The 13,779-nt window shown below is 41.8% G+C and overlaps 1 protein-coding gene across 10 annotated transcripts in view; it reads left to right on the top strand.

Moving 5' to 3' along the window:
• The first annotated feature begins 1,684 nt into the window (after positions 1–1,684).
• TCF7L2 (transcription factor 7 like 2) overlaps positions 1,685–13,779 on the top strand; it is a 178,960-nt gene continuing 166,865 nt past the window's right edge. For 6 of the 10 annotated variants that reach the window (XM_069979778.1, XM_069979776.1, XM_069979774.1 and 3 more), the window contains exons 1-3: positions 1,687–2,760; positions 6,114–6,180; positions 6,337–6,470. In XM_069979778.1, coding sequence (XP_069835879.1) covers positions 2,572–2,760; positions 6,114–6,180; positions 6,337–6,470 — 390 coding nt within the window. In that variant the 5' untranslated portion in view covers positions 1,687–2,571. Of the gene's footprint in view, positions 2,761–6,113; positions 6,181–6,336; positions 6,471–13,779 lie in introns of all 10 variants that reach the window. The other 4 variants (XM_069979773.1, XM_069979770.1, XM_069979769.1 and 1 more) reach the window with 2 other exon arrangements.

Genomic DNA, 13,779 nt, shown 5'->3' with positions numbered 1-13,779 from the left:
CCTGAGTTTGTACATGCCTTGGTGAGTGTGCACGTCACTAAGTGTGTACATGTTTTGGTGAGTGTGCACACATGTCCCTTAGTGTGTACATGTCTTAGTGAGTGTGTGTATGTCACTGAGTGTGTCCATGTCTTGGTGAGTGTGCATGTCTTGGTGAGTGCGCACATGTACCCCTGAGTATGCACATGTCTTGGTGTATACATGTGTTGTTAAGTGCCTACATGTCTTGGTTAGTGTGCAGGTGTTCCTGAGTGTATGCACTTGTGTCTCTGTGTGCGTACATGTGTTGAGGAGTGTGCACTTGTGCATCTTGTTCCTTTCATGTGTAGCTGTGTTTATGTGTTGGTGAGTGTGCACTTGTGTCCCCAAGTGTGTTCATGTCTTTTTGAGTGTGTACATGTATCCCTGAGTGTGTTTATGTCTTGGTGAGTGTGCACATGTATCCCTGAGTGTGTCCCTGTCTGGGTGAGTGTGTCCCTGTCCGGGTGAGTGTGCACATGTATCCCTGAGGGTGTCCCTGTCCGGGTGAGTGTGTCCCTGTCCGGGTGAGTGTGCACATGTATCCCTGAGGGTGTCCCTGTCCGGGTGAGTGTGTCCCTGTCTGGGTGAGTGTGCACATGTATCCCTGAGTGTGTCCCTGTCTGGGTGAGTGTGTCCCTCTCTGGGTGAGTGTGCACATGTATCCCTGAGTGTGTCCCTGTCCCGGTGAGTGTGGACATGTATCCCTGAGTGTGTCCCTGTCCGGGTGAGTGTGCACATGTATCCTTGAGTGTGTCCCTGTCCGGGTGAGTGTGTCGCTGTCCGCGTGAGTGTGCACATGTATCCCTGAGTGTGTCCCTGTCTGGGTGAGTGTGTCGCTGTCTGGGTGAGTGTGTCCCTGTCTGGGTGAGTGTGCACATGTATCCCTGAGTGTGTCCCTGTTCGGGTGAGTGTGTCCGTGTCCGGGTGAGTGTGTCCCTGTCCCGGTGAGTGTGGACATGTATCCCTGAGTGTGTCCCTGTCCGGGTGAGTGTGCACATGTGTCCCTGAGTGTGTCCCTGTCTGGGTGAGTGTGTCCCTGTCCGGGTGAGTGTGCACATGTGTCCCTGAGTGTGTCGCTGTCCGGGTGAGTGTGCACATGTATCCCTGAGTGTGTCCCTGTCTGGGTGAGTGTACACATGTGTCCCTGAGTGTGTCCCTGTCTGGGTGAGTGTGTCGCTGTCTGGGTGAGTGTGTCCCTGTCTGGGTGAGTGTGCACATGTATCCCTGAGTGTGTCCCTGTTCGGGTGAGTGTGTCCGTGTCCGGGTGAGTGTGTCCCTGTCCGGGTGAGTGTGCACATGTATCCCTGAGTGTGTCCCTGTCTGGGTGAGTGTGCACATGTATCCCTGAGTGTGTCCCTGTCTGGGTGAGTGTGTCCCTGTCCCGGTGAGTGTGCACATGTATCCCTGAGTGTGTCCCTGTCCGGGTGAGTGTGCACATGTGTCCCTGAGTGTGTCCCTGTCCGGGTGAGTGTGTCCCTGTCCGGGTGAGTGTGTCCCTGTCCGGGTGAGTGTGTCCCTGTCCGGGTGAGTGTGCACATGTGTCAGCCTTGCTGTGACTGCCAGTTGCTGTCAGTCTTCCTGCTTCCAGGCTCCAGCCCACAGCCGCACACACTTCCCTGTGCCTGCCTCCTGCCCTCCTCTTCCGACTTCAGCACTTTAGTAAAGTGAATCTTCTTCTTCTTCTTCTTCTTCTTCTTCTTTGTGTACTCTGCATTAGTGTCGGCTCGGCTCCCCCGGTGCCCCCTCGCCCCGGCTCCCCTCTTGCACATGGGCACACACACACTTGGGCACTACTACTACTACTACTTCTTCTTCTTCTTCTCTCACTTGTTTGGGGACATTTATGAAGCGGCAGAGGCGTCCCCGCCCCCCGGGCCCCCCCATCTAATGAAAGTTTAGTGCCCCCCCCCCCCCGTGTGTGTGAGCAGCCCCCCCTGTCCCGCACCGGGTGCCCCCCTCCTCCTCCTCCTGTGGTGAGCCCCCCCTCCTGCAGCTCCCGCTCCCCCCTCCCTCCCTCCTCTCCTCTCTCCAGCTGTCAATCACAGCCGCCTTTGAACTGGATTCCTTCCAGTCGTAACTTCCACTGAGTGAATCCGGGCGGCTGCTGTATCCCGGCTCCGTGCACCTCGCCGCCGGCTCGGGGGGCTGCCCCGCCGCTTTTGGGGGGATCTCTCCGGACTCGGCCGCTCAGCTTCTCGCTTCTTCTGCTTCTTTGCCGATTCTTTTATTTGTGGAAAGAAGAAGGGGGAGGGGGGCAGAGGACTCCGGAGCCGCGACACCCCCACCCCCTCCACCGAGCAGCCAGGGACCCAGCCGAGCACCCCGGGGCCCCCCGCCTCCTCAGCCCCGAATCCTCCCCCTCCCTGCAGCAGCAGCGGCGGCGGCAGTGCGGACTGTGCGGCCGGAGACACCGGGACCGGGAGGAGGAGGAGGAGGAGGAGGAGAGAGCACAAGCAGCAGAAAGTTTTTTGGGGGGCGCAGAGTCCGCTCTCCCCGCCGCAGCCTCTTCGCCTTCTTCTCGTTGTCGCTGCTGCCCTCAGAGCGGGAATCATGCCGCAGCTGAACGGCGGAGGAGGGGACGATCTGGGGGCCAACGATGAGATGATCTCCTTCAAAGACGAAGGGGAACAGGAGGAGAAGATCTCCGACAACTCCTCGGCCGAGAGAGATCTGGCGGACGTCAAATCATCGCTCGTCAACGAGACCGAGACCCATCAGAACAGCTCGTCCGACTCCGAGGTGAGGGTGCCGGGGGCAGGGGAGTGGGGGAGAGGGGGCAAGGACAGGGGAAAAGTGGGGAGCAAAGTGCAGAAAACTCGGGGGGGGGGGGAAGTTGGGGGTAGTGGGTCTGAAATGATGACTACACTTGTCCTTGTGATATCTGTCACAACTTTAAAGGGGCGACTACTACATGTGTGGAGACCCCCGACCACCTCGCAGAATGGAGACAGTGTCTATTATTATTATTATTATTATTATTATTACTATTATTATTATTACTACAACAACTAATAATAATAATAATAATATTCATACTAATAGTAAACATCAAAATCATAACAACAACAAGTTTCTCACAGTCGATGGCGCTGTATACAGAGTATATATATATATGTTATGTGGGATTTCTGTAGATATTATATACTGTATATGTGGTGTCTGTGCTTCTTGTGTCTATATACTGTGTGTACATTTATAGTGTCTATATACTGTGTGTACATTTATAGTGTCTATATACTGTGTGTACTTTTATAGTGTCTATATACTGTGTGTACATTTATAGTGTCTATATACTGTGTGTACATTTATAGTGTCTATATACTGTGTGTACATTTATAGTGTCTATATACTGTGTGTACATTTATAGTGTCTATATACTGTGTGTACTTTTATAGTGTCTGTATACTGTATGTACGTTTGTTGTGTCTATATACTGTGTGTATATTTATTATATCTATATACTGTGTGTACATGTATTATATCTATATACTGCCTGCCCCTGTGTTGTGCCTCCATATACTATAATACTTCTCACCGTATATTTGGCCATACACATCCAATGAATAGAAAGTTGACCCCCCCCCCAGATATAACTAATCCAATAATGATATAATATATATACACTGATCTAGTATATTGATAAGGCTAGTTACATTTATCTATATACTGTCACTCTCCCTGCCTGTCCTGTATGGCACTTGTCGCAGCACACGATAGAATTGTCGCCCAGGTGTAAATGTTTTTATGGCTGCACTAATGTCTCTTCCTATAAGGAGGAGAGCGATCACCCTGCTGCTATATACACCGGCTCCTTATAGTATATACACCGGCTATAATCCTCCCTGTGTATTATATTACATCACATTAGAGTGGAGAACGTCAGTGTAAATATTATTACAGTGTATAATAATATAGTATATACCATTACAGTGTGTACACCTGGGGTGTATAGTAATATAGTATATACCATTACAGTATAATAATATAGTATATACCATTACAGTGTGTACACCTGGGGTGTATAGTAATATAGTATTGACCATTACAGTGTGTATACCAGGGGTGTATAGTAATATAGTATATACCACTACAGTATGTATACCTGTGGTGTATAACATTACTGTATGTAATATCACAGTTTGTATTACAGTACAGACCCCATAGTATATAGCATTATAGTATATAATATCACAGTATAGACCCCATAGTATATAGCATTATAGTATATAATATCACAGTATAGACCCCATAGTATATAGCATTATAGTATATAATATCACAGTATAGACCCCATAGTATATAGCATTATAGTATATAATATCACAGTATAGACCCCATAGTATATAGCATTATAGTATATAATATCACAGTATAGACCCCATAGTATATAGCATTATAGTATATAATATCACAGTATAGACCCCATAGTATATAGCATTATAGTATATAATATCACAGTATGGACCCCATAGTATATAGCATTATAGTATATAATATCACAGTATGGACCCCATAGTATATAGCATTATAGTATATAATATCACAGTATAGACCCCATAGTATATAGCATTATAGTATATAATATCACAGTATAGACCCCATAGTATATAGCATTATAGTATATAATATCAGTTTCTTCTTATAGTTTAAACCCCATCGTGTCTAGTCTTATAGTATATATAATGCAGTATATAGTATATACAACTGTAATATCTAACCTTACAGTCTACATTACTGTATATAACCATAGTATAAGGTATTATACCACAGTGTATATATCTATATCTCAGTGTAATATACCATGCAGTATATAATGTCTCAGTGCTGCTGTATCTCCTGGGACTCTCTATACTTGTGTAATATGTTACCTGTGTGTGTTGTACATCTGTGTGCTCTTCCTATTAGTTTTCTATGCATGAGTGTGTTCTGTCTATTATACTGGATACACGTGTGCTCTATATATATATATATATATATGTGTGTGTGTGTGTGTATGGCCTATATGTGTGACATGCTGCATTATCCTGTATACACATCTGCTCCAGGCTAATGGTTATTATATATATCCTGTGTGATGATAGTAATGGTATATACTCTGTATGATGATGATGATATATACTCTGTATGATGGTATATACTCTGTATGATGATGATGATGATATATACTCTGAATGTTGATGGTATATACTCTGTATGATGATATATACTCTGTATGATGATGATTATATATACTCTGTATGATGATGATGATGATATATACTCTGTATGATTATATATACTCTGTATGATGATGGTATATACTCTGTATGATTATATATACACTCTGTATGATGATGGTATATACTCTGTATGATTATATATACACTCTGTATGATAATGATGGTATATACTCTGTATCATTATATATACACTCTGTATGATGATGATGGTATATACTCTGTATGATGATGATGGTATGTACTCTATGATTATATATACTTTGTATGATGATGGTATATACTCTGTATGATTATATATACTCTGTATGATTATATATACTCTGTATGATGATGATGATGATGGTATGTACTCTGTATGATTATATATACTCTGTATGATGATGGTATATACTCTGTATGATTATATATACTCTGTATGATGATGATGATGATGATATATACTCTGTATGATAATGATGATATATACTCTGCATGATGATGATATATACTCTGTATGATGATGATGATATATACTCTGTATGATGATGATGATGATGATATATACTTTGTATGATGATGATGATGATGATATGTACTCTGTATGATGATATATACTCTGTATGATGATGATATATACTCTGTATGATGATGATGATGATATATACTCTGTATGATGATGATATATACTCTGTATGATGATGATGATGATATATACTCTGTATGATGATGATGATATATACTCTGTATGATGATGATGATGATGATATATACTCTGTATGATGATGATGATGATATATACTCTGTATGATGATGATATATACTCTGTATGATGATGATGATGATGATATATACTCTGTATGATGATGATAATCTCCGTTCTCTCCCCGGTATCAGGCGGAGCGGCGGCCTGCACCCAGACCCGAGAGCTTCCGGGACAAGAGCCGGGACAGCCTGGAGGAAGGTGGGTGCCGGGGGGTGCGGGGGGTCGGTGGCGGGGGTGCCGGGGGGTGCCGGGGGGGGGGGGGGGGGGTCGGTGGCGGGGGTGCCGGGGGGGGGGGGGGTAGCAGAACTCTTTGTTTTCCGGAGTTGATACAACTTTTTGTCCGTCTTGTTGTAGCCGGGAAGCGGCAGGACGGGGGCGGAGGAGGACTGTTCAAGAGCCCGGCCTACCCCGGGTACCCCTTCATCATGATCCCGGACCTGAGCAGCCCCTACCTGCCCAACGGCTCCCTGTCCCCCACCGCCCGCACGGTAAGTGGCGCCCCCTCCGGTGTGTGTGTGTGTGCCCCTCCTCCCGACCGCATACAGTGTGTGTGTGCGGTACCGCAGCGGCATCTCCCTCTGCTCTCTGTAGTGAACTCTACATTGTCACTGATGAGCCTTATACATTATATACGGTGATACTCACTGATATATATATATCTATCCTCTGCTTTATATACTGCAGCTGATGTATCCAATATATTACCTGTGTATAACCTCCTGTCCTCTACATTATATTCTCTATAACCTTCTATTCTATTACATGGTATACAGTATATATAACCTATTACATGGTATACAGTATATATAACCTATTACATGGTATACAGTATATATAACCTATTCTATTACATGGTATACAGTATATACATCCTCTATACTACATTATATTCTCTATAACCTTCTATTCTATTACATGGTATACAGTATATATATAACCTATTCTATTACATGGTATACAGTATATATAACCTTCTATTCTATTACATGGTATACAGTATATATAACCTATTCTATTACATGGTATACAGTATATACATCCTCTATACTACATTATATTCTCTATAACCTTCTATTACATGGTGTACGGTGTATATATATCCTCTATAGTTACTATATTATATGGTGTAGAGTATATATAATATTCTATTACATAATATACAGTATATATATCCTCTATACTATAGTATATTCTCTATCCTGACCCCTATATTATATGGTGTATATACCCTTCTATTCTATTACATGGTATACAGTATATATTACCTATTCTATTACGTGGTATACAGTATATATACCCTTCTATTCTATTACATGGTATACAGTATATATACCCTTCTATTCTATTACATGGTGTACAGTATATATACTCTTCTATTGTATTACATAGTATACAGTATATATACCCTTCTATTCTATTACATGGTATACAGTATATATAACCTATTCTATTACATGGTATACAGTATATATTACCTATTCTATTACGTGGTATACAGTATATATACCCTTCTATTCTATTACATGGTATACAGTATATATACCCTTCTATTCTATTACATGGTGTACAGTATATATACTCTTCTATTGTATTACATAGTATACAGTATATATACCCTTCTATTCTATTACATGGTGTACAGTATATATACTCTTCTATTCTATTACATGGTATACAGTATATATACTCTTCTATTCTATTACATGGTATACAGTATATATATAACCTTCTATTCTATTACATGGTATACAGTATATATATAACCTTCTATTCTATTACATGGTATACAGTATATATAACCTATTCTATTACATGGTATACAGTATATATAACCTATTCTATTACATGGTATACAGTATATATACTCTTCTATTCTATTACATGGTATACAGTATATATAACCTATTCTATTACATGGTGTACAGTATATATAACCTTCTATTCTATTACATGGTATACAATATATATACCCTTCTATTCTATTACATGGTGTACAGTATATATACTCTTCTATTCTATTACATGGTATACAATATATATAACCTTCTATTCTATTACATGGTGTACAATATATATACCCTTCTATTCTATTACATGGTATACAGTATATATACTCTTCTATTCTATTACATGGTATACAGTATATATAACCTATTCTATTACATGGTATACAGTATATATAACCTTCTATTCTATTACATGGTGTACAGTATATATACTCTTCTATTCTATTACATGGTATACAGTATATATAACCTTCTATTCTATTACATGGTGTTCTGTATAGTATATATATCCTCTATATACATGATATTCTCTATGATGGACCATTTATTCTTTATTATTCAGCTTGATGTTATATAGAGACCTTGTATACTCTGGGGGACCTATATCCTCTCTTCTGACCCTTCTTTTATACACTGTGATCCCCTTATAGTCTCTGTGTTGTTTCTTCTATCCTCTCTGATGCCCCCAGGATGCCCCCACCATGCTCTGTGATGCCCCTTCTGTATTATTATCTGCCCCTTGTATACTGTATAGTGACTCTTATAGTCTGTGATTTTTCTGTTGTGTCACGTCTATAATCTTCTCTATATTCTTTGGTTTTCCTCTACAACCTACGATGCCCCCTGTATACCCCCTGATGCCCCCTCTATACCCCCTTATGCCCCTCTATACCCCCTGATGCCCCCTCTATACCCTCTGATGCCCCCTGTATACCCCCTGATGCCCCCTGATGCCCCCTCTATACCCCCTTATGCCCCTCTATACCCCCTGATGCCCCCTCTATACCCTCTGACACCCCCTCTATACCCCCTGATGCCCCTCTATACCCTCTGATACCCTCTCTATACCCTCTGATGCCCCCTGTATACCCCCTGATGCCCCTTCTATACCCTCTGATGCCCTCTCTATACCCTCTGATGCCCCCTGTATACCCCCTGATGCCCCTCTATACCCTCTGATGCCCTCTCTATACCCTCTTATGCCCCCTGTATACCCCCTGATGCCCCTTCTATACCCTCTGATGATGCCCCCTCTATACCCTCTGATGCCCTCTCTATACCCCCCTCATGCCCCCTCTATACCCTCTGATACCCCCTTTATACCCCCTGATGCCCCCTCTATACCCTCTGATACCCCCTGATGCCCCCTCTATATCCTCTGATGCCCTTGGTCTATCCTGTGATGCCTCTTCACTGCCCCCATGTAAATTCTATCATACACCTCTAGACCTTCTGTCTCGTCCTCTATGATGCCCCTTGTATAACCTGTGATACCCTTCTACCCCTCTTCCTCACCCTGTATATTGTATCATACACCTGTATACCCCCTGATGCCCCTTCTGCCCCCTTTGTATATCCTGTACTGCACTTCTATACTCCCTGATGCCCCTTCCTTCCTTGTGTTACCCCTGTATATCCAGTACTGCAACTCTATACCCCCTGTGCCCCCTCCGCCCCCTGTGTTACTCCTGTACATCCTGTGCTGCACCTCCATACCCACTGTGCCCCCTGTATACTCTGTGCTATGTCCCTCTTCCTTCTGGAGTGGCCATTGGTGTGCTTACTTTTTGTTCTGCTTTCCGCCTGGCCGATCACAGCGACTACTTTTGCTTTCTCTATGGCCGTGCACTTTCAGTTGCTGAGTGAGGGAGGAAAGTGCAGGCAGCAGTGGTGGTAATGCAGACGTGTCATGGAGGGTTCTGGGGGGAAGGGGGGGGGTGCTGCCCCCAACCCCAACAAAGAGTCATACTCTGGTTCAAAGTAAAAGAGACAACAAATTGGAGGGTCTGTGTGTGAGACTGGTGACTGCGGCCCAGCGTCCGTGTACAGGACACGTCCAACCTATTGTGTCTCCTGGGAGGATTCACAACCTCACACTGTCCTGTATATGAGGGGCCAAAGATATATCTATATTATACTAAATCTATCTATCTATCTATCTATCTATCTATCTATCTATCTATCTATCTCCTATCTATCTATTTCCCTATCTATCTATCTATCTATCTATCTCCTATCTATCTATCTATCTATCTATCTATCTATTTCCCTATCTATCTATCTATCTATCTATCTATCTATCTATTCATCTATCTATCTATCTATCTATCTATCTATCTATCTATCTATCTCCTATGTATCTATCTATCTATCTATCTATCTATCTATCTATCTATCTTCTATCTATCTATCTATCTATCTATCTATCTATCTCCTATCTATCTATCTATCTATCTATCTATCTATCTATCTATCTATCTATCTATCTGTCTCCTATCTATCTATCTCCTATCTATCTCCTATCTATCTCCTATCTATCTATCTATCTATCTATCTATCTCCTATCTATCTATTTCCCTATCTATCTATCTATCTATCTATCTATCTATCTCCTATCTATCTATCTATCTATCTATCTATCTATCTATCTATCTCCTATCTATCTATCTATCTATCTATCTATCTATCTATCTATCTATCTTCTATCTATCTATCTATCTATCTATCTATCTCCTATCTATCTATCTATCTATCTATCTATCTATCTATCTATCTATCTATCTATCTATCTATCTATCTGTCTCCTATCTATCTATCTCCTATCTATCTCCTATCTATCTCCTATCTATCTATCTATCTATCTATCTATCTATCTATCTATCTATCTATCTATCTCCTATCTATCTATTTCCCTATCTATCTATCTATCTATCTATCTATCTCCTATCTATCTATCTATCTATCTATCTATCTATCTATCTATCTATTTCCCTATCTATCTATCTATCTATCTATCTATTCATCTATCTATCTATCTATCTATCTATCTATCTATCTATCTCCTATGTATCTATCTATCTATCTATCTATCTATCTATCTATCTATCTATCTATCTCCTATCTATCTATCTATCTATCTATCTATCTATCTATCTATCTCCTATCTATCTATCTCCTATCTATCTAAGATAAACTTCAGGAGATGGATAATATAATAGTAGCTTGTTCCTGCACTGGGCCCTTTGCTGGTTGGTCAGGTATGTGGTGATCCTGAGCGGTGGCGTTGTACATTGCTGGGGTGACCCTCCTCTTGGGGCCAGGCAGGGTCCTGTGTGCTTTCTGCCCCCCTGAGTGGTTGGGGGCGGTGATGGCGGCCGCTGCCCCTCTATGAGCCCTATCTGCTGGATGGATATCTATAGTGATGCTGGATGTCTGGGATCGCCTCTCACTTGTCTTCTGGATTTTTCACCTTCTCTGATTTGTAGCATTTTATAATTATATCTCTATATATTTTATATATTTTATGACATTTGGATTTTCTTGTTGCTTTGTGATTTTGGTCTGGTCTGTGATGGAATCTCGGTGCCCGTCCATATATATCAGACACAGACGGCGTTCTGCATGCCGGGCCGCTCTCTCTCTCCGTTACATTCAATAGATTTGTTGCATTGATAAAACCTTTTAATTCCACACAAATTATCATTTCTTGAATTTTTTTTTTTGCTTTTTTGTAAGCAAAATGGGATATTATTGAATTTTCTCCTGACGCCTGCCATCAATAAAACATGATATCAGAATATACGCGTGTGATGAAGCCTTGGAGAGGGGATGTGCCGTCCGGCGCTGGGGGGGGAGGGGGGCTATGGTTGGGGGGGATGTAGATTGTATCGGCTGGAACTGGTGCGTTACTCTCATGATTATTGATTGGTGGTTCTTCTGAATGATTGCTGGTTATTTGTTACATTGTATCTGATGTGAATGTGTAAATCTGGAGGCCCCCATGGATTTGGCTTCTTCTCCAGGCTGTGTGAGGGAGGGACGGACAGACGGTGCAGGACATTCAGCTCTAACATTTTATTCTTATTTGTTTATTTTTGCCCCCAAATATTTTTCTTTAATTTATAAAGTAGCAGCAGGTTTGAGGTTGGCTTCTTGCGACGGTTCAGCCCTGAAGGGGTTAAGCTACTTGCTCTCAGACCTCCCTGGGAAGAGAAGAGTTTAACCCATTAGCCTCGGGCCCCTCTCTCTGTAAAGTGATTCTTAAACACTTGTGAATGTCACCGACCCCCCCCCCCCCATCCTAATGTAACGTGACGTTACTGTAATTACACAGATCATTAGACTCCAAATGGGCGAGGATCTTACATCTATCAGGACTAATAGAGCAGGTGCCCCGTGGCCGGCCTGGCATCATCCAGGGACTGGGGTGGCATCGTCCACAGCTCAGGGCCGAGATAAACACATAAAACCTACAGGAGAGCTAGAAAGGGGCAGAATAAAAAAGGGACGACCTCTTAGATGACATCCGACCCTCAGCGGCCGGGCAGAAGGCTGGGCGGATATACAGGCCTACGGTGCCATCATCCCTATATGTTCTGTACCGCAGGGAACGACCGCCCCGTATGAATAATAATCACATGCTGCAGTCTATACGTGTTCATTGTTCTCCGAAGCCTCATCTTCTCTTATTGTTCTAATTCATGAGAGCAAATATGGTGGAGACTTTTATATATGTCTGTCTGTCCGAATATAGAACATATCCCTGTGTACATACATATGCAACGTGTAGGACAAGTATCTATCTATCTCCTATCTATCTATCTATCTATCTATCTATCTATCTATCTATCTATCTATCTCCTATCTATCTATCTATCTATCTCCTATCTATCTATCTATCTATCTATCTATCTATCTATCTATCTAACTATCTATCTATCTATCTATCTCCTATCTATCTATCTATCTATCTATCTATCTCCTATCTATCTACCTATCTATCTCCTATCTATCTATCTATCTATCTATCTATCTCCTATCTATCTATCTATCTATCTATCTATCTATCTCCTATCTATCTATCTCCTATCGATCTCCTATCTATCTATCTATCTATCTATCTATCTCCTATCTATCTATCTATCTATCTATCTATCTATCTATCTATCTATCTATCTATCTATCTATCTCCTATCTATCTACCTATCTATCTCCTATCTATCTATCTATCTATCTATCTATCTCCTATCTATCTATCTATCTATCTATCTATCTATCTATCTATCTATCTATCTATCTATCTATCTATCACACTATACAGGCCCAGGCTCTGTGTATAACTTTCTATGGATCTATCCATGTATCATGTGCTCACCATAGCAGCTGTATCACATTCATCATGGGACTTTGCCATTATCAGTCGGGGTGAACGTCCCTCTCTGGGGGGTGACATCATCTATTACTCTGACACTTTCACCTACATTAAGGAGCGGCCATTGGTCCCGTTTGTTCTTGAGTTTTTCTGGATTTTCCCTAACAATAAATGTCCAATTTTTCCTGTACATTTAGAGCAGGGAGTTTTCCATTTTTTTACATGAAATCTGAAGGTTTTTAAAAACTTTGCAAACGTAAAGAAACCATGTGACCAGTAAGTGTTACACGTCCGGCAGAGATGTGTGCAGAATTGTGAATGTAAATGGAACAATTGGCAGTTGAGTGATGTGATTGTGATCAGTGATTCCGGCCGTCTCCTTTATGACTTTTTATTCACCTTGTTACATTGTGTCGGGGAATTAGTGACAAATGTGATTATTTTTTTTTGTTGAAAAAAATAAATAATTTTTTTTTTAATATATTTAAAAAAAAAACAAATAACTACTTGGATTGGAATAGATAGAAAGCATTAGTGCGGAGACGGCTCGTACTGACAGCGGTTGATGGGAGGGACCATGAAGTTTTAGAGGGTAATTATTGAGCCAAGGTGCCCCCCCCCTTCTCTTCCCAAACAAAA

This window comes from Dendropsophus ebraccatus, chromosome 8 (assembly GCF_027789765.1).
Source record: "Dendropsophus ebraccatus isolate aDenEbr1 chromosome 8, aDenEbr1.pat, whole genome shotgun sequence".
NCBI classification, from domain to species: domain Eukaryota; kingdom Metazoa; phylum Chordata; class Amphibia; order Anura; family Hylidae; genus Dendropsophus; species Dendropsophus ebraccatus.
The sequence above is the reverse complement of the archived record's forward strand: the minus strand, read 5'-3'. Positions and strand labels throughout refer to the sequence as shown.